Source organism: Bubalus kerabau, chromosome 22 (assembly GCF_029407905.1).
Source record: "Bubalus kerabau isolate K-KA32 ecotype Philippines breed swamp buffalo chromosome 22, PCC_UOA_SB_1v2, whole genome shotgun sequence".
In the NCBI taxonomy this organism is placed as follows: domain Eukaryota; kingdom Metazoa; phylum Chordata; class Mammalia; order Artiodactyla; family Bovidae; genus Bubalus; species Bubalus kerabau.
The window spans coordinates 46792041-46809477 of NC_073645.1; the positions used below are offsets into that span (position 1 = coordinate 46792041).

Sequence of the window (17437 nt, forward strand, 5' to 3'; positions counted from 1 at the left end):
TTTTGTCATTTGTACATTAAAATATATTTCTGTATATCTTAGGTATTTTAAGAGGGATATCCATATTTTATTTTTAAACATTTGGCATTGAAACTTACATTCCTGAATTATAAAGAAAAAACCTGTGGTTACTGTAAATAGAAAAAAAGTTTTTTTCTAATCAAGAGTTAAGCCTCTGTAACATTCTATTTTAAATCTAAAATAACATTAATTTACTTTTTACAAAACCCTACATTAAGTTAAAGAAACGCGTGACACTAAGGCATTTACTACCTTAACTTTTCAACAATAGTGAGGGAATGTTTTCTGATCTTTTTATTCTTTCACCTAGAATTCAAGTACATAGAAGCATTGGGGATTGATAGTTCATTACATGTGAGAGGATTGTAATGTTACAAACTGGTTAACTGTTTGTAATCTGTTACTGGTTAATCTGTCTTCAGAGGCCTTTGCTGGTTTGTAAGATCACAGTTTTCAATGTAATTATATCTGGCTTTACTTAATTGTATACTTGATGTTATAAAGAAAAAGAATGTTTTGTTTTAGTAATTCAGTCTACCAGTGGCCTAGTTTGAGTTTTAATCTTCATAATTTATTAGGCTGAAGTATTTAGAGAGGTATTAAGCATGAAGAGGGGATTATTTTTATAGTTGGATTTTTTTTTATTGTCATGTGATACTTAAATAATTTTATGTAATGAAATCTCAAGGAAGTGATTTTGATATTCTCGTAAACACATGGGCTGTTTTCTAAATCTGTGACCAAGTAGTGGATACTGTTCATTAATGGTGTAAAGTGTCTTTGATTTTATCCAGACTCGCAGATGATTTTGAGTGTTTTTCATTTGTAAACCAATAGTAGACAGTTGGAATCAGCTGTTCTTGTCATTAGTGTTTGAAGTTCTGATGAAAGTTTGGTGGGTGGTGAATCAGATTATGTCTGAAAATTGTTAAAAAGTGTCTGCTAGCAGAGTGGAGGCATTTTTAATTTGAAAAATTTACTTCAAGCCAGGTAAAATGAATTATTAAATCTCTGCATATGAAGTGCTCAAAGACTACATTAAATGATTAGAACATTAAATGAACTATTTATAGAAAGGCTTCTTTTTTACTGTGTTGCTTTTTAGGTTTTATACACGTTGGAAAGATTGGGAGTCCTGGTATTCTCAGAGCTTTGGTTTACATTTTTCCTTGAGAGAAGAACAGTGGCAAGAAGACTGGGCATTTATACTGTCTCTTGCTAGTCAGGTAAGAATGCTTCCAGGCATGTTGCTTCTCTGAAAAAAGTGAGGCCGCTGCTCTGCATGCCTTGGTTTGCAGTGAGACCACATTGGGGCAGAGTGGTACAGAGGAGAGTTGGGGACTTGGCATCAGGTGACTCGGGTTCCACTGACTGCTGATCGGTTCTGTGACCATAGGCCTCACTGCTAAACAGGGAGGGCAGTATGTTTTTATGTTAAGTGACTAGAAAACTGTCAGAATGAACGTTTTACTTGGTGATTCTAACCTCGTAAATATTTCCCCAGATAGCTCTTCAGTTATGTTGTCCTCACGGAGAGGTAGCTTTGGGGGATTGACATACACGCACTGCTACATATAAAATTGATAACTGAAGACCTACTGCATAGCACAGGGAACTCCGTAATGATCTTTATAGGAAAAGAATCTAAGAAAGAGTGGGTGTATGTCTGTGTATAAATGATTTCACTTTACTGCAGAAACTAGCACAGCATTGTAAATAAACTATATTCAAATAAAACTCAAAAAAAAATGGTGGCTTTATGCCTGCTTTACCCACCTATGGGTTAGCTCCCGTTCTGTGTCCAAGATCACTCACTGATACTGGGCACTCCTGTGCTGATGGTGCGCTGTCAGGCCCCTGAGGCTCAAGTTGTGGTCTTCGTAGGGCTACCTGGTTGATGCTGTGTCCATGTGAGGTAGGCCATGGAGAAGGTTCCATGGACAGAAGTGATTGGAATGAACTTGTATAGATGTGTTGAGTTGTCTCTCAGATGTGTGCTAGTTTTGCGAAGTGTTATTAATATACTTCCCTCATAGCTCAGGGAAGTATGAATGAGAGTGGTAAAGAACCTGCCTGCAGTGCCGGAGACCCCAGTTCAATTCCCGGGTCGGGAAGATCCGCTGCAGAAGGGATAGGCTACTCACTCCAGTATTCTTGGGCTTCCCTGGTAGCTCAGCTGGTAAAGAATCTGCCTGCAATGCGGGAGACCTGGGTTTGATCCCTGGGTTGGGAAGATCACCTGGAGAAGGGAAAGGCCTTACTCCAGTATTCTGGCCTGGAGAATTCCATGGACTATACAGTCCGTGGGGTCGCAAAGAGTCGGACATGACTGAGCAACTTTCACTTCATTAATATACTGAACTGTGAAATTCATGTATATGCACAACAAATCACTTCTTTTCTTTGCAGAAAACACCATAATTCCTTAGTACAATATGAGGGAAGTCCCTTCTGTCATTGGGCCATTTGGGCGGGGTTCACCCTTTGGGCAGGGTACATGTCTGAGACATGCACCTGCTGTAAAGGTGCTGTCAGAGTCGTTGCTGAGGGAAGGAGGCCAGTTGAGTGTTCCTGTGTTAGGTGATGTGGCCATTTGCAAGCTGTTTGTGTCCCTGTGGGACAGTCGGGCTCCTCTCTCCACTTTGGGGGGACCCTGTTGTAGTTCATGAGGAACTTCACCAGACCGCAGTTATGTGAATAAGACTCCTTTGTTGTCTTAATCTCTTATTCCTCAGATCAGTATTTAACCAGATCTGTTTAGTTCTTGAGTTTGGATAGCGAAGGATATCTGTGTATAAGCTTTGCAGATGTCTTTTGTTGGACTTCGCTACTTGAGGAATCTTTCTTAGCCTGACAGTAGTAGTGCCATACTTTTTTTTTTAATGAATGGAGACAGTGTGCTGAAGGAGGGCAGCATTTTGTTATACATGTGAGTTTTCCAGGGTGGTAGTGGATGTTTTAAAGAGAAATTCTTTCTTTTGTTTTGTTCTGTACAGCCTGGAGCAAGTTTGGAGCAGACTCACATTTTTGTACTTGCACATATTCTTAGACGACCAATTATAGTTTATGGAGTAAAATATTATAAAAGTTTTCGGGGAGAAACCTTAGGATATACTCGGTTTCAAGGTAAACCATTATCATTAGTATTTTGGAACTTTCTTGTTTATTATTTTAAGGCACATTGCAGTCACATCCTGAAAATCCCATTGTGATTTTCTTCCCTCTCTCCAGGTGTGTATTTGCCTTTGTTGTGGGAACAGAGTTTTTGTTGGAAAAGTCCGATTGCTCTGGGCTATACAAGGGGCCACTTCTCTGCTTTGGTTGCCATGGAAAATGATGGCTATGGTAACCGAGGTGCTGGTGCTAACCTGAACACCGATGACGATGTCACCATCACGTTTCTGCCTCTGGTTGACAGTGAGAGGAAGTTACTCCACGTGCACTTTCTTTCTGCTCAGGAGGTAAGACACCTGTTTCTCGAGTTAACTGCTCAAAGGAGCAGCGCTGTGCCAGAACCTGGCCTTGGGTGTGTCTCGGGCGTGCTGCTCTCTGCACTACCACTTACAGTTTTGAGTTGAGTCATAGTAATTGTCACTTTCTATAAATCCTAGTCAGACAGACTGGAGTTTACCTGTTGAGAACAGCTGTGTAGGAGGTGTTGTGTGGAGATAAAGCAGTGAAGATGGAAGTCCATGCCCTCAGGTAGTGATGAGTGCTGAGGAGAAGTAAAAAGATGGGGTGAGGGGGAAAGGGAGGGGTGGGGTGCAGGGTGTCGGTGGCTGAACTGGGGGCGGTAAGGTAAGGTGTCACTGAGGAGGTGGCGCCTGAATTTGAGACTTCAAGAGGAAGGAGTCTTGCAGGAACTGGGGGAGGAGAGTTGTAGCAGAGGGAATTGGAAGGCTGGTGTAGCTTGTGGGGACTGGGTGAGGGGGAGAGGAGGCTGAGGCTGCGGGGTGGCCGTCAGCAGTCATTTAAATTTTTCTGACTTTTACTGTGGGTGAGCTAGGGAGCCAGCAGCCAGTTTGCATAGAAGAGACGCACTGGCCGCTCAGATGAGACTAGGTACCTGGGCAGTGGTGGGAGCAGCAGGTAGGAGCTCCCTGTAGCCGCAGGGAAGTGATGAGAAGGTGTGAAAGAATACTCGCAGAAAACCCATATTCTTATAAAAAAAGTATTGGTCTTTTATTTAATATAGTAATTATAAAACTTTTTATAAGCATAACATTAAGAAAAAAATTCATAGATAATTTTTGTAACTTCACCCTATACATAGCTTTCTGAGCAAACTTACCTTGTTCTTTTTGAAGCTGCAACTTTTCTTTCTAGTCTTTTCTTTGCCAGAATCAATGTATTGGAGAACACTTCCTTTTTGCCATTATATCAAACAAATGAACTTATCATTAGGCCGTTCTTCCCTCTAGGTTTGTCTGTGAATTTTCAAGTTGACATTTTTTCCTATTTACCCATAGGGTTTTAAACATAAAATTGATGAGAGTAGAACCTAGGTTGAAACACTTTGTTGCTCTGGCCCTTTCATTAATCATACCAGCTGTAGGTCTCTATGAAATTTTTCCTGTCACGTCTCTGATCTGTCATATTATTTTTCCTTTTCTTCACATTCCTCTAAAAGCTAGGTAATGAGGAACAGCAAGAAAAACTGCTCAGGGAGTGGCTGGACTGCTGCGTGACTGAGGGGGGTGTTCTCGTGGCCATGCAGAAGAGCTCTCGGCGGCGAAATCACCCCCTGGTCACGCAAATGGTAGAAAAATGGCTTGACCGCTACCGACAGATCCGGCCTTGTACATCCCTATCTGATGGAGAGGAAGACGAAGATGATGAAGATGAATGAAAAAAAAAAAAAAAAAAAAAAAAAAATAATCCAAGAACAGAAGACCAAGGTATCAGCTCTGTGCGGGACCCCACGAGTGTGTTGCTCCAAGCAGAGCACACGGCATGGAATGAAGCGAACCTGGCAGGATCTGCTTGGGAGGGTTTTTTCTGATCCATACCCAACAGAGATGATGTGTCTGCTGCATGAGGAGACAGAACTTTGGACTACAGTTTGTAAAAAAGAAACAAAAAACTAATTTTATTAAGACAAAACTTTTTTCCTTTCAGATTGTAAATCTGTCTATAAATGTAACGCATGTGGTTGTGTAAGAAGTTGTGTAATAGGAAAAGTTGTACCAGCATCTTCGTATTATTGAGAAGTTTTCCCAGCATGGGCACCTCCAAAAGCACATGGCAGGTCACTCTTTGTTCCTTTGAGATAATTCTTTTTAAAGTAGAACCTGGCATTCTACTTCCATCTGAAAAGATCCATTTTACATTCTGTCTCACTAGAGCTCGGTAGAGATTTGGAAACTTTTTGTACAAATTATCCATAGCAAAACATAAAAATAAAAACAAGCTTTTATTTTTTATTAGTAATTTAGTTCCTGTTGTGCCCAATAAAATCAAATCTTTAAGGAACAAACTGTAAGAAAAGTCAGAATTTTTTATTGAGTGAACTTCATGTAGACATCGTTCCCTTGTTTTGAAAAGGGTTTTGGTTTCTCTTATTTTGTCTTTTTCAGTTTCTGATAAGCCGCCTTTCGGTATTTAGGTATTTATTTGTTTGGAAGAGTGCTCTTAAACTGAGGCTTCCTCCACCAGACTCTGGGCAGCAGTCTCCTTGTGAGTAGTTACCCCGTGGATATACATTAGGGCAGTGGTTGGGGAGCCAGCCCAGTCGAACTGAATGAATTACATGAAGTCTGCTCACTTGCCTCTGTGGACATTAGACTCCCAGGTTGCCGTGCAGAGGGTCTTTGGATTCTTTATCATCAACTCTGCTTTAAGCAAATTGTGTTAGAAAGGCATGCCTTTGCTTGGGCTAATTGCGAATTTCCGTTCAGAATAGAATAAAGATTTTAAGAATGCAGTAAGGTGGTTTAAATGCATTGTATAATGAATTTCTCAGTGAGTAGTCTGAGAATTTTTGCATGTTGGTTAATTGTGGCCATTCTTATTTAAAGTTATAACTATAATCTTAGGTAGAAAAACTTTCTGTAAAAGTATTATTTGACCACTTCAGGTATACATTCAATACTGGGTAAAAATTTCAGACCTATCTCAGGAACACAAAAAGACTTAGTGTCCTGATAAGCACTTTGTAGACTATTGATGTGGCAAGGAATTTCAGACACACATACACACTCTTTCCCTTTGATAAAAAGGCTGTGAAAACCTTTAAATATTTGCTTCTTGTTTTCTTCTAAGTTCTATTTAGATGGTATTGAAATGTGCACAACCTCAGATTTGATGCTGAAATACTAAAAATAGTAAAATACCTGTGAGATGTCATCTCTTTAGTTTTTTCTTCCCTCCCTGAAAGGTGTTTCCAGGATGAAAGATCACTGCTGCTGCATGCTAAAACTTACAGGAAGAATATTTGCAATTGGATCCCATATAAATGAATTTTGATATAATATTGGTATGTTACTGTTTCAAGGGGCTGATGTTTTCTTACAAAATGGATCCTCTGGTTTGTTTTCGTTTCGGACAGTAAATAAGCAAGGATTTAGAAGGCTGCCATTCTGACTACTTAGCATAGCATCCCTATGAACTTTTCTTCATATATAGGAAGAATTCTTCAGTGGCCAGACAACCCATTCTAGTTGCGGTTAAACCAGTTGAAGAAGCCAAAGAGAAAGGTTTGAGGGAGAAGCATCTGGTGGCTAGGGGCTCCAGGATAGTCAGTGCTGTTTGGGAAGCCGCAGCTCGGTCTTCGGCCTCCATGTGCTGTGTCCCCTGAGGTGCCTCTATTTATAGATCCGTGACCCTGGCCACATCTAGCTTAACAGGTACAGCATTCTTCCCTGTGGGAAAGAACTATATATGTGTGTGTGTGTGTGTATATGTGTATGTGTGTGTGTGTGTGTATATATATATATATATATATATATATATATAGACTCCAGTTCCTAGGCTTCAAACTTGGCGGAGCTTTAAATGGTTTTCACAGCAGATTGGCTGGTAAAGGCTAACATTTTGGTGAGTCAATGGTATGTTAAGCTCTTGAACTATCAAACAGCCATAACTATCGTCCCAAGACAGAATTTGCAGTCCTTTCTCAGATTCCATGTGGCGGGGTGACAGATAACTCAGTGTCTTTTGGTTGACTCCGGACGGTAATACCTGAACTGTATGGACTTGACTTTACGGTTCCTCTTGGGAGAATACAGCGTGGAGGTTTCTGTTCAAATTAAAAGGCAGGATGTGGGCCTGCCTGCCTTTTCATGTCTTCGGCTCTTAGGCTCATCCTGTGACAGACGAGTCTGTGTTAAGGGGACACTGCTGTGCATGGGCGGGTGGGGCCTCCTTGGTGTGCAGATGTCCTCCCCGCACTGATCACACTTGACAAGTGGTTATGAAGACGACAGTGAACCGCCGCTCCGCTCCCCGGAGTGGTGATACAGGTCAGTAACCATGCGCGCCACCTCGATCCACGTCAGGTGGTTTTAATATAATTTTTCACGGGAAAGTTGGGATGGGACCACCACCTTAAAATGAGTGTGAGGAGGTTGATGTTTTCAGTTGCCGTGACTTTTTTTTAAATGGAAAGAGGCGGGGCAGTTGTAAAGGTGTTTGATATCTGGACTTGTTGGACTTAACCAGCATTTACAGAAGGGATTTAATGCTATTTAAGAAAGGAAGACTCATTAAATCAACTGAAAGTTCTTAACACATGGAAATGACTGATGTTATTTTGCAACATTTCTTTGTAAATATCATTTACAAACAATTTTTTGAGATTCACCTCCCTTCCTGCATTAATGCTTGGGTCAGGTAATTTTACTTTTGGGTAAATTAAAATCAAAACTAAAACTTAACAATTTTGTTTCTTGAATTGACTTAGTTCTGATCCACCCATTTCATCTTAAGAATGGACATATGTGAAGTTTTGGTTTATCACATGAAGTAATTATCAGCATTCTTGAGTCTGGTTATGAAATAGGAAAGTATTGTTAATCTTTGAACCTGGGAATAACAAGAGTTGGGAAAGAAATGGGCTAATTGAGTTAACATCTCGAGAGAACTTTTACATTAGTGAGATGTACTTGAATTTCAAAGCTTAACAGAAATTTTTATTACTTTTTATTGAAAACTGCACTGAACGCTAAATGTCCACCTTTACAATAAACAAATACAGTAACGGTAACTCACACTAAAACAAAACATATTTCTGATAGCCATTATTTTTCTGTTTGGGACAGTTGTAAAGGTTTTTTTTTTTTTTGTCACAAAAACAGGAATGTACCTATACAAAGGCTCAAAATAGGCCATCTTTTAAACAAAAAGGCGATGATTCACAAAAGACTATGAATATAACATGTAACTAGTTGATACAAATCTAATAGGATTTGTTAAAATCAGTCACATCTAATAACACACCTGAAGTGTTCTTGTATAAAATATCACGTGAAGAAAAGAAGACTTTATCAATGTCTAAAAAAGTGGGTTTGTTCATAGACAATCTGACAAGTTACCATAAAAAGTGTTTCCTGAGACATAAGGAAATGCAACATTATTCTTCTTGAACCCTTTTCAGTTCAAGACTTTCCACTCAATAAAATAGCTGAGGATCTGAAACTGAGAAAATATATTTGAGTACAAACAGCTTGTGAAACTTAATACTTTTTTCTTTTTTTGCATCATCAGAGGGTTTTACTGAACTCACAACCAACTTGCCCGCTCAGTACGCAGTTCAGATGGGAGAGAATTCTCTGTACAGGAGCCTGTACTGTCTTCAATCCCGTGCTCGCGGTGTCTAACACAAGCAGACAGCTTTCTCCCCATTTTGTAGTAATTTAATCTTCCTATTAGCAAAAGAGGTAACCAGCCCCGTGGACCGAAGGGACTAGAGTCATAGGGTGGGGATTTCCTCTTAATATTTTATTTTGATGTTTGGAACTCTTGATGCAACATTCTAGAGCAAGGTGTTCAGGACCTCCTGTGCCCAAGGGACTGATAAAGGAAAAAGATCTATTTATTCTTTGTGATTTGATGCACAGATGAAAAACTTAACACACAATAACAGAAGTTGGTCGTTAATAAATCACGTCCTAGTCTCTTTCAGCGCTTCCGCAAGCAGACGACATCTTCAGTTTTCCCACGTCTCGGCTTCTAGCTCTTTTGTAGCTGTAACACTGCAACGTCAATGATGCATATGTCCAGAATCAGTTAAAAAGACTGTCAAATTCGTTTTCTCTTAGTCCATTTTTCACTGTCTCTTGGTCCCAGGTGTATCTGAATGATTACCTTTCATCACTTGCTGCTATTGCTCGTTGGGGTGCTCTCGATTGTCCCCGTGTTTCGTGGGCTGGTTGGGAGAGGGAGCTTGGGAGGGATGTGCCACTGTGGGGAGGTTGTGGGTCACCGGGATGCCTCCGGGGATGATCCCTTCCATGGCAGCAGGAAGTCCTCCCGGAGCCACGCCCACAATGCCTGGCGGGTATCTGAGGAGCACACGAGAGAAAGGGCTGGTTTAAGTTCAGGGTCAGGAAGTTGCCGACCTCTTGGCTCTGCCTTTTTTATGGAATATATATAATAATAATAATTTCCTACCTCCAAAGCAAGGAGAAATACACACAGGAAATTTAAACACTGACATCTAATTCATAAACAATAAAGCACTAATTTTGTAGCTTTTAGACGACGGTGAATAACCCATACTAACTGTTTGGGGAAACTGTCGCACTGGGTAAACATTTCTGTACGAAACAGACTCAAGTTCTCCGGGTCTTCTATTATCAATGGATTTAATGATTTCCTAACAGCATAGGCTTCCCTTGTGGCTCAGCTGGTAGAGGATCTGCCTGCAGTGCAGGAGACCTGGGTTCGATCCCGGAGAAGGGAAAGGCCACTCACTCCAGTATTCTGGCCTGGGTCGCAAAGAGTTGGACACGACTGAGCAACTTGCACTTCACTAACAGCCTGAAGTGCGCTTACTAAGTGTGACTTCCTGCATGGGTTGGTTATGTGCTCCTGTAACAGATGCGGAAGGGCAGCAGGGCTGATGGTGAGCTGGCGATGGGCTGGAGGCCGGGCCCCCTGAAGATACCTGGAGGGCAGCTGCACACGGGTTCGTCTTACACTGCAGGCGCAGGGATGGCTGTGTGTGTACGCAGGGCACAAACGTGACTCGGTACATGCACATTTTTTGAGGACAGAACGTACTTCCGAGGCAGGGGCTTTAGAATCCGTCTGCGTTACCCAGCCCTTCACAGTTGCGGTGAAGGGGATGGTGTTTCCCTCTGGAAGCTGCTGCTCCGCATCCTGCGTCTGTGACAGTGACCCTGCTCAGGGACCACCAGGCAGGAGCCCTGGGAGCTGCGAGCCCTTCCAGCACCAGCAGTTTTCCTAGGGGCCAAGGAGCCTTGCTGTGTCTAGAGGAGTAATTAGGATGTGGCTCTTAAAGGGTACAGGGGAATCCAACCTGGGGCTGGGCTCAAGTGCGGCTTGAAAATGCTTATGAGGATAAAACACAAGCGGAACTTTAATAGAACCTGTGAACTGTAAATAAAGCCATGGGACCTGGGAAGAAATAACTTAGCTCCGCTTGCCCAGAGCAGGAGCTTTCATGTACAGGTCCTGTTACACGCACTAAATATTTAATCACATCCTGGCACAGTGGTTCAAAGTCTGTATCCTTTAAAATAGAAAGTTCAAGTCTCAGCTCTGCCCCAAAACTTAAAATTTGCTCCACTGAAACCAGGGATGAGGGGACGGGACTGGATTTCCCGCCAGTGCTCCCGTTGGCTTTATGCCCCCCCACCCCTGGGGAGCAGGGCCCTGGCCATTCCTCTCCTCACCTGTATGTGGCACCATTGAGCTCTGGATGAATTGCTTGCTGATCTATTACTGACCAGGGAGCTGTTGTGACAAAGAATTCCTTGTTCACACAGTTTCTTAAGCTCTCTGGGATGCGACCTGGAATAAGACGATTGAAATTAATCATACAATGAAGTTAAATATTATACTTAGCTGTTTTGGGGGAACAGCTACCACGCTAGTCTCTTTACTTTTGGACCATTTTAAAAGTCTTGGTTATAATACTGTGTCTGTTTTGGTATTTTAGCCACAAGGCATGTGGGAATCTTCGCTCCCGACCAGGGATCAAACCCGCACACCCTGCACTGGAAGGGAGAGTCCCAACCACTAAGCCTCCAGGGAAGTTTCCCCAAATCTCCTACTTGTTAATAGGAAGGGCTGGCTCATAATTTCGCAACATACGACCTGTTCCAGGTCTGAGTCACATGGGTCCCTCAGCCTAACAGAAGGGCGGCTCCCCGTCCAGGTCCGCAAAACTATACAAAAGGGAATTGGTTTCCTCTGAAACAAGCACGGCCCAATTCACTCACATTTCTTCGACTTGACCCCTAAAAGCAATTCCTGCCCATGGCAAGCCCTCTCACCCTGACGTCTGCGGCCTGCTCACCTGTGATGGCCCGGCGGATCTCGGTGGCGGCCGCCTCCCGCATCTCCAGTGAGGCTTGCTCACTATACCAGGCTGTGTGGGGAGTACAGATGAGATTCGGTGCATCTTTCAAGGGACCCTGAGCAAAGCTGGGTGAATGTACAAAAACATAGGAAATGAGACGAGTGCACATCACTCCCTGTCCGACTGGTCAAACAGGAGCTCTTGGCCATGTGGGATGTTAGCTGACGCAGATAAAACAGGGATTCTGCAGGGTGTGTTCTAGGTGGTTGGGAACCCAACTCATACAACTGCTCTGTAATGACAATGTCAGGAGTACTCGGGACGAGGAAACAGTTCTCTGGAGGACTGACTGGCCTGCCTCTCACTGGGATGGTCGGGCTGTGGACACAGCCTGCTCTCCCTATTTTTCTGCCTGCCCCCTTTCTGGTGATCTTTGGAGAAACTTCTAGCCCTTTTACCCTTTGTGAGAATACAGTACAGCCCTTAGAATGCAGTCCTTTAGCCTCTGGTTAAAGCCTCCTCCCCAGGACCTGTCTGGGCAGCTGCCCCAAGTTCACAGTGAGGAGTTGGGTGAGGACCTGGGTCCTACAAGTCCCTGTGTGAGTCCTGAGCTCCAGCTGCAAACATCTCCACAGTCTCCCCAAACCAACCTGAAAGGTTCCGACTCGTGCACGTCGAGGGCCGCCCCTCGTATCCTGCCTTCTTTGAGGGCTTGGGCTAAGGCTTTCTCATCCACCAGTCCGCCGCGGGCTGCGTTCACTAGGAAGGCGCCTTGCCTCATCTGGGGGGGTGGGGGGGCAGGGTGGGAGAGAAGCTGGTGAGCAGATGCTGCCCCCTCAGGAGGCGCCGGTACCGAGGTTTCAGGAGGGAAGTGGGGCTGCAGGAGGCTGGTGGGTCCACGGACGTTTCCCATTCTCCCTTTCATTTGGAGAGAAGCTCTCCAGTGTCGGTTTCCATTTACCTGCTTTATGGTGAAGTCATTGATGAGGTGGTGGTTATGCTCGTTGAGATTGCAGTGCAGGGAGACGCAGTCGCTCTGGTACAGTAAGTCCTGCAGGGTATAGACCCTCTGCACGCCCAGGGACCGCTCCGTCCCATCCTGCAAGTAGGGGTCATAAAATAGGACGCTGAATCCAAAGGCCTTGGCTCGAACGGCAACCGCCTGCCCCGTGCGACCTGTGCAGAAAGAGAGCGTCCCGGTGAGTGAGGCCGGCCCCTCCTGCCGCTCCTCGTCACCAGGCTGGGGGGCCTTGCGGGGTGTGCCCCACCTCTGCTGCCTGCATTATTTCTGGGACTGGGAAGCTGGGCTGGCCATGCCTGCTGGCAGTTGGAGCCAAGCAGTGGTGGCTGCCGAAGGACCTGAACACCCAAGGTTTGGCAATGCCACGCCAGCACTTCTTCCTTCCTGGGTCACTTGGGCAGAAGCCGGGCCAGCTCCCTGGGTGAGCAATGCAATGCTGATCAAGTGTACTTACTATCAGATGTTGCTTTTTTTCAAAACAGTCATTGTTATGCACATTTTCAAACATAACCAGAGAGAACAATCCAGTGGCCTCCACGTGTCTGTCTCCTACCTCCCAACCACCAGCATTCTCTCCCCTCCATATTTATCTTTCCCCTCCTTGTTTGCTTACACAGCAGCCTTAAGCTGAGCTTCATCTCGTTACTGCTCTCAGTGTTGAACCAGGACTGTTCTCTTATGTAATTACCACTAGGTCTGTTTGCTCATGAAGGGGTAAACTGATCACTGTGCTCTGGCCTGAGCACTCATTGCCATGGGGAACCGGTCTGGTGGGGCTCTGAGCTTGTGTGGAACGTGGACTGGGCCCACAAGTCACCTAACAGGACGCAAAGGCTTCCCTGACTCCCACTGACCCCCAGGGGTGGAGCGCTTTACTTTCCAGAGCAGTTTTCAGCTGGAACACAAAATGGTGTGAATGATGTTTGAAGGGGCCGATTTGGGGACAGCACAGGATAAATCCTGGTGGGAAGACCACTGCTCCACTGTGCAGGAGGGGAAAGGGACAGGAAGCCCACTGGAGGGCAGGGAGTGACGGACCGGCTCCCCCTCCAGCGGAACCAGCATCTCAACAGGCAGCACTGGTAACAGCGGCTGTGCTTTGGAGGCGAAGGTTTCAGAAGGCCCTTCGGAAGGGACAGCTGCAGGGGTCACCAGGATACTCCTCATGCCAGCCGTCCCCAGGGTCGCCACTCACACACAGTGAAGCAGGAACTACAGCCACACGCGGCAGAGGAGCTGCCATGGCAGATGGGCCGGAACAAGGGCGACCAAAAGACCCTCCTCTAATGAACCTGAGATGTGGGACACAGCCCCACTACGCGGCTGCTGGGAGCTCACAGCCAATACCAGAACACCCCCAACTCTGCTTCGTGGGTCCTCAGCACCCCACCCCCCCACCGCCCCGTGTCCTGACACTTTAAGGGGAGATGGGGTCTGGGTGGCGGCTCCAGGGGCTGAGGGTCACGGCCAGTTTCAACGTCACGTCTCATGGCTCTGCGGCTCGCAAATTCACAGACCCTCATCTTTCCACCATGGGGTTTTCCTGACTAAACTGTACAATACCTGATGCTGAATTCTCTTACTGACTTGGTCAAAACCCAGTCTCAGAGAGGAGAGCCCGACTGCCTTGGCCTTAGTGTGTGTGTACACACTGTCCCCGATGGCAGGCTTCCCCTTCATATTTTCAAGCTTGTTCGCAACCTGGAGGTCAAACCCAGTGTCGGAGATCCCAACTGTCTTGGCGCGTGCGTGTGTGGTGTGGTGTGTGTATTGTGTGTGTACACACGCTGTCACTGACGGCAGGCTTTCCCTTCAGACTTTCATGCTCGTCCCCAACCTGGAGGCTGGCCTTGAGCACCGTCTTCAGGCCAGTGCGGGCCAGGGTCAAGCTCAGAACGGCCCATCCAGGGCCCCACGTGATGGCATGAACTGGGTTTGGTGGCACCCGCTCCACACTCGGGGGCCCGCTGCCGCAGCCGGGCAGAGTCTTAGGCAAGTGGGTGCTTCCAGCCCTGGATGGCGGGCAGCAGGGGGCGAGGCTGCCCACGACCGAGCCCCCTCCTGTCTCAGGTCCGCCTGCAGTTCTGGGAAGCTACAGAGACCAGCAGAGGCAGCAGGGAGAAACTGTGTATGGGGCGCTGTGACCGGGGTGGGGGGCTTGGTTTACAGCCTGGAGCAGGTGGGCTGGCATCACGGGACTGGCTTTCAGAAGGCGGATGGGGAAGGACACAGCGCGAGAAACGACCCCTCTAAGAACCTGCTGTGATGCCTGGAGTCAGAAGCCATGGAAACGAGTGTTTTCCATGTGGCCGGGCCACTCGTACGGCAAGGGTCTTAATGGTGGCCAGAGCCCACCAGGGGCAAGAACGCACGATGGTCTAAGAACCAGTTCCAAGGCCCACCTCCTAGAGCAGCAGGAAGCCCTTTGGCACCAGCAGAGGGTGCTACGGCTCGGCACCAGCGTTTCTTAGTCCTTTTCCACCTTCCACTCAAGAAAAAACAAAGCTGGACTCTTGTAACAAGTTTACCTCCGAGAGTGTGATCACCCCTGACACCTGGGCTCTTAAGACTCAAGACTCGGGTGCGGGAAAGATGTGCATTCCTGGAAGACGCTCCCTCTACCTGTTGAAGGTGGCACCATGGCCATCCCAGGGGTCCTGTTATTCAGAGACAGAGCTCCAAGCTCAGGGCTGAGAGACAGTTTGGGGGAACCTTCTGGAAGCCAAGCCCTGCAGTCAGGACCGACCCCACGGGATTCTCATGCCTTCTTTGAGTTCTAAGGGGCAGCTGCTGTATATCACTCATCCCCAGTGTACAGACGGGGGAGACTGAGGCAGAGAGAGGTCCAGTCCTGGAAGGTCCTTGAGGTAGAGTTCTTGACCTTTCCTCAAGGTCACAGAACTGGAAGGAGCAGGACTGACATGCAGCAGCAAGCAAGAGCCCCCTCCTGTTTGACTCGGGCCCCTGTGTTGCCTACAGCCTGGCAGTCCGGCTGCTCTCCACCCAGTGTGGCCCCCCCAGCTCCCCATGGGGCTAACCCGCCCCAGGCCCGCCCAGAGCAGCCAGCTGGGTCTCATGTTTCCCCTGGTGAGTTTTCCAAGCTGATGATCTGACTGTCTGGCTCGAAATCCTTCAGAAACTCCTTGCACCCACCCCTGCCTGGCACCTCCCGGTGCTCAGCCCGGCCTGCTGCCCAGGTTTCCACCCGGCACCAGCTGCCAAGCATGCCACTGCCCTTCATCCTCTGCCCCTGGGGGCGGTCAGGGAGCACGGCCCCTCCCTGGGGACGCCCTCCTGCTGCCTCCTCCCTTCCCCACACCCATCAGGCGGGGTCTTCCAGAAGCAGTCCCCATCTTCCCTGGGGGTCAGCTCCTTAGCCAGCTTTGACCTCTGACCTCCCAAGCCATGCAACCATAGCCCTCCTCTGGCCCAAGAGGGCCTCCTACAGCTTCAGTGAAGCCTCCCCAAGGGCCCCTGTGGCAGCCCCTCCCCGGGCGGTGGGCGGGGCGCACTTACCGAAGCCAATGAGGCCCAGTGTCTCCCCGCGGATGCGGGCGGCCCCCGAGGCGACCTCCCGGATCTGCTCAACGCTCTGCACCCGCGTGCCTTCCCGCAGTGCCTGGTACAGCCAGGTGTTCCGCCGGTACAGGTTAAGGATGTGGCAGATGGTCGAGTCCGCAGTCTCCTCCACCGCTGCGGATGGGATGTTGCACACGGCGATCCCTGGGAAAGACAGAAGGCCAGGCGTGGGGATCAGAACCCCACGTTCCGTGGGGAAGCGCCAGGGTTTCCAGGCCACCCAGGGCGGCAGCATTGGCTGGTGCAAGCCACTCAGTGCGCGTGTCATCCCTGCGGGTCAGGGTCTCTGTGGCCTGGGGGCCTCCAGCCCCACGGCCATCCCAGGAGGATTGCTGTCCAGGGCTTGGCTCACCACCCCTCAGCCCCTCACTGACCCCACGTCCCCCTGACCCAGTGCTTCTAGACCCAAGTCTCTGCGAAGTGAGCAGCGAGCCAGCTCTGACCACCACCCTCCTCCAGTGGCAGGAAGGCAGCGTGCAGGTCCCGCCCCTGACGGGCTGCAGGGCCTGGAGACCCAGAGGTTCCTTGCCACGCATGAACTTCTGGATCCTGCTCTCGAGGTGGGGCTGGGGTATGGAGACTGGCACTTTGTTGAAAATTGTATTCTAAGAGTCTAAAGTCATGAATGTGTTATTGCTTTTTTTTTTTTTTTAAAAGGCAAGACAGAATTAGAAACAAACACCTTCAAGGCCCGCGGGCTGGGACAGGATGCATCTGTTGTCCAGTCTCACCTTTGTCCCGCGGACCCCAACCCCTCTCCTGCTCGGGTGCAAAGAAGATCGAGCGACAGGTGCCCACCCCACTTTTGCAAAGCATTGTAGGGCTGAGAGCAGCTGCGGAAGACTGAGCCCTCGGGGTCTGCGTGAGGAGCAGAGACAAAGGCCAGTCTGCCAGCACCGGAGGTCTTCGGGGAGTCCTGCCCCAGGTCTCACATGGGAAGGGCCTGGGCTCTGATTCTCCTCACTGGCCAGGGGAGGAGAGTATTTGTCAGATGGGGGAAGGACAGCTCCTCCAGCTGCCCAGCAGGCCTGCAACGACCCCCCCTGCCCTGCCCCAATAAAGGCCTGAGGCGGCCTCTCAAGCAGCTTTCCAGGAGGGATGCAGGTGTCCAGACAGCCCAGTGTGGTGGCCTGGCTGCAAAGGTTCGCCCTGAACCCCAGGCACAGGAACCCGGGAAACACACCAGGGCTGCAGCTTCGGGCCCCTGCCTTCCTCTGTCTCCTGGTCAGGGGTGGGGGCACAGGATACCTGCAGCTGTCCCGCAGAGACAGGACACGGGACCCACTCTGTGGAGCACCCCCTTCTATGTCATCACTCCAAGAGGGCTGCCC

General features: G+C 47.8%; 2 protein-coding genes across 28 annotated transcripts in view; one reads left to right on the top strand and one right to left on the bottom strand.

The window, feature by feature from the left end:
* Window positions 1–6732, top strand: part of ZRANB1 (zinc finger RANBP2-type containing 1) — a 73672-nt gene extending 66940 nt beyond the window's left edge. For 2 of the 3 annotated variants that reach the window (XM_055560881.1, XM_055560882.1), the window contains 4 exons: window positions 1127–1247; window positions 3018–3147; window positions 3253–3482; window positions 4652–6732. In XM_055560881.1, the coding sequence (XP_055416856.1) occupies window positions 1127–1247; window positions 3018–3147; window positions 3253–3482; window positions 4652–4870 (700 nt within the window). In that variant the 3' untranslated portion in view covers window positions 4871–6732. Of the gene's footprint in view, window positions 1–1126; window positions 1248–3017; window positions 3148–3252; window positions 3483–3632; window positions 3724–4651 lie in introns of all 3 variants that reach the window. The other variant, XR_008707265.1, reaches the window with a different exon arrangement.
* Window positions 6733–8147: 1415 nt separating this feature from the next.
* CTBP2 (C-terminal binding protein 2) overlaps window positions 8148–17437 on the bottom strand; it is a 168690-nt gene continuing 159400 nt past the window's right edge. For 24 of the 25 annotated variants that reach the window (XM_055560894.1, XM_055560891.1, XM_055560904.1 and 21 more), the window contains 6 exons: window positions 16044–16250; window positions 12468–12682; window positions 12157–12287; window positions 11504–11631; window positions 10878–10995; window positions 8148–9521 (listed from right to left, as the gene is read on the bottom strand). In XM_055560894.1, coding sequence (XP_055416869.1) covers window positions 9341–9521; window positions 10878–10995; window positions 11504–11631; window positions 12157–12287; window positions 12468–12682; window positions 16044–16250 — 980 coding nt within the window. In that variant the 3' untranslated portion in view covers window positions 8148–9340. The remainder of the gene's footprint in view (window positions 9522–10877; window positions 10996–11503; window positions 11632–12156; window positions 12288–12467; window positions 12683–16043; window positions 16251–17437) is intronic. The other variant, XM_055560906.1, reaches the window with a different exon arrangement.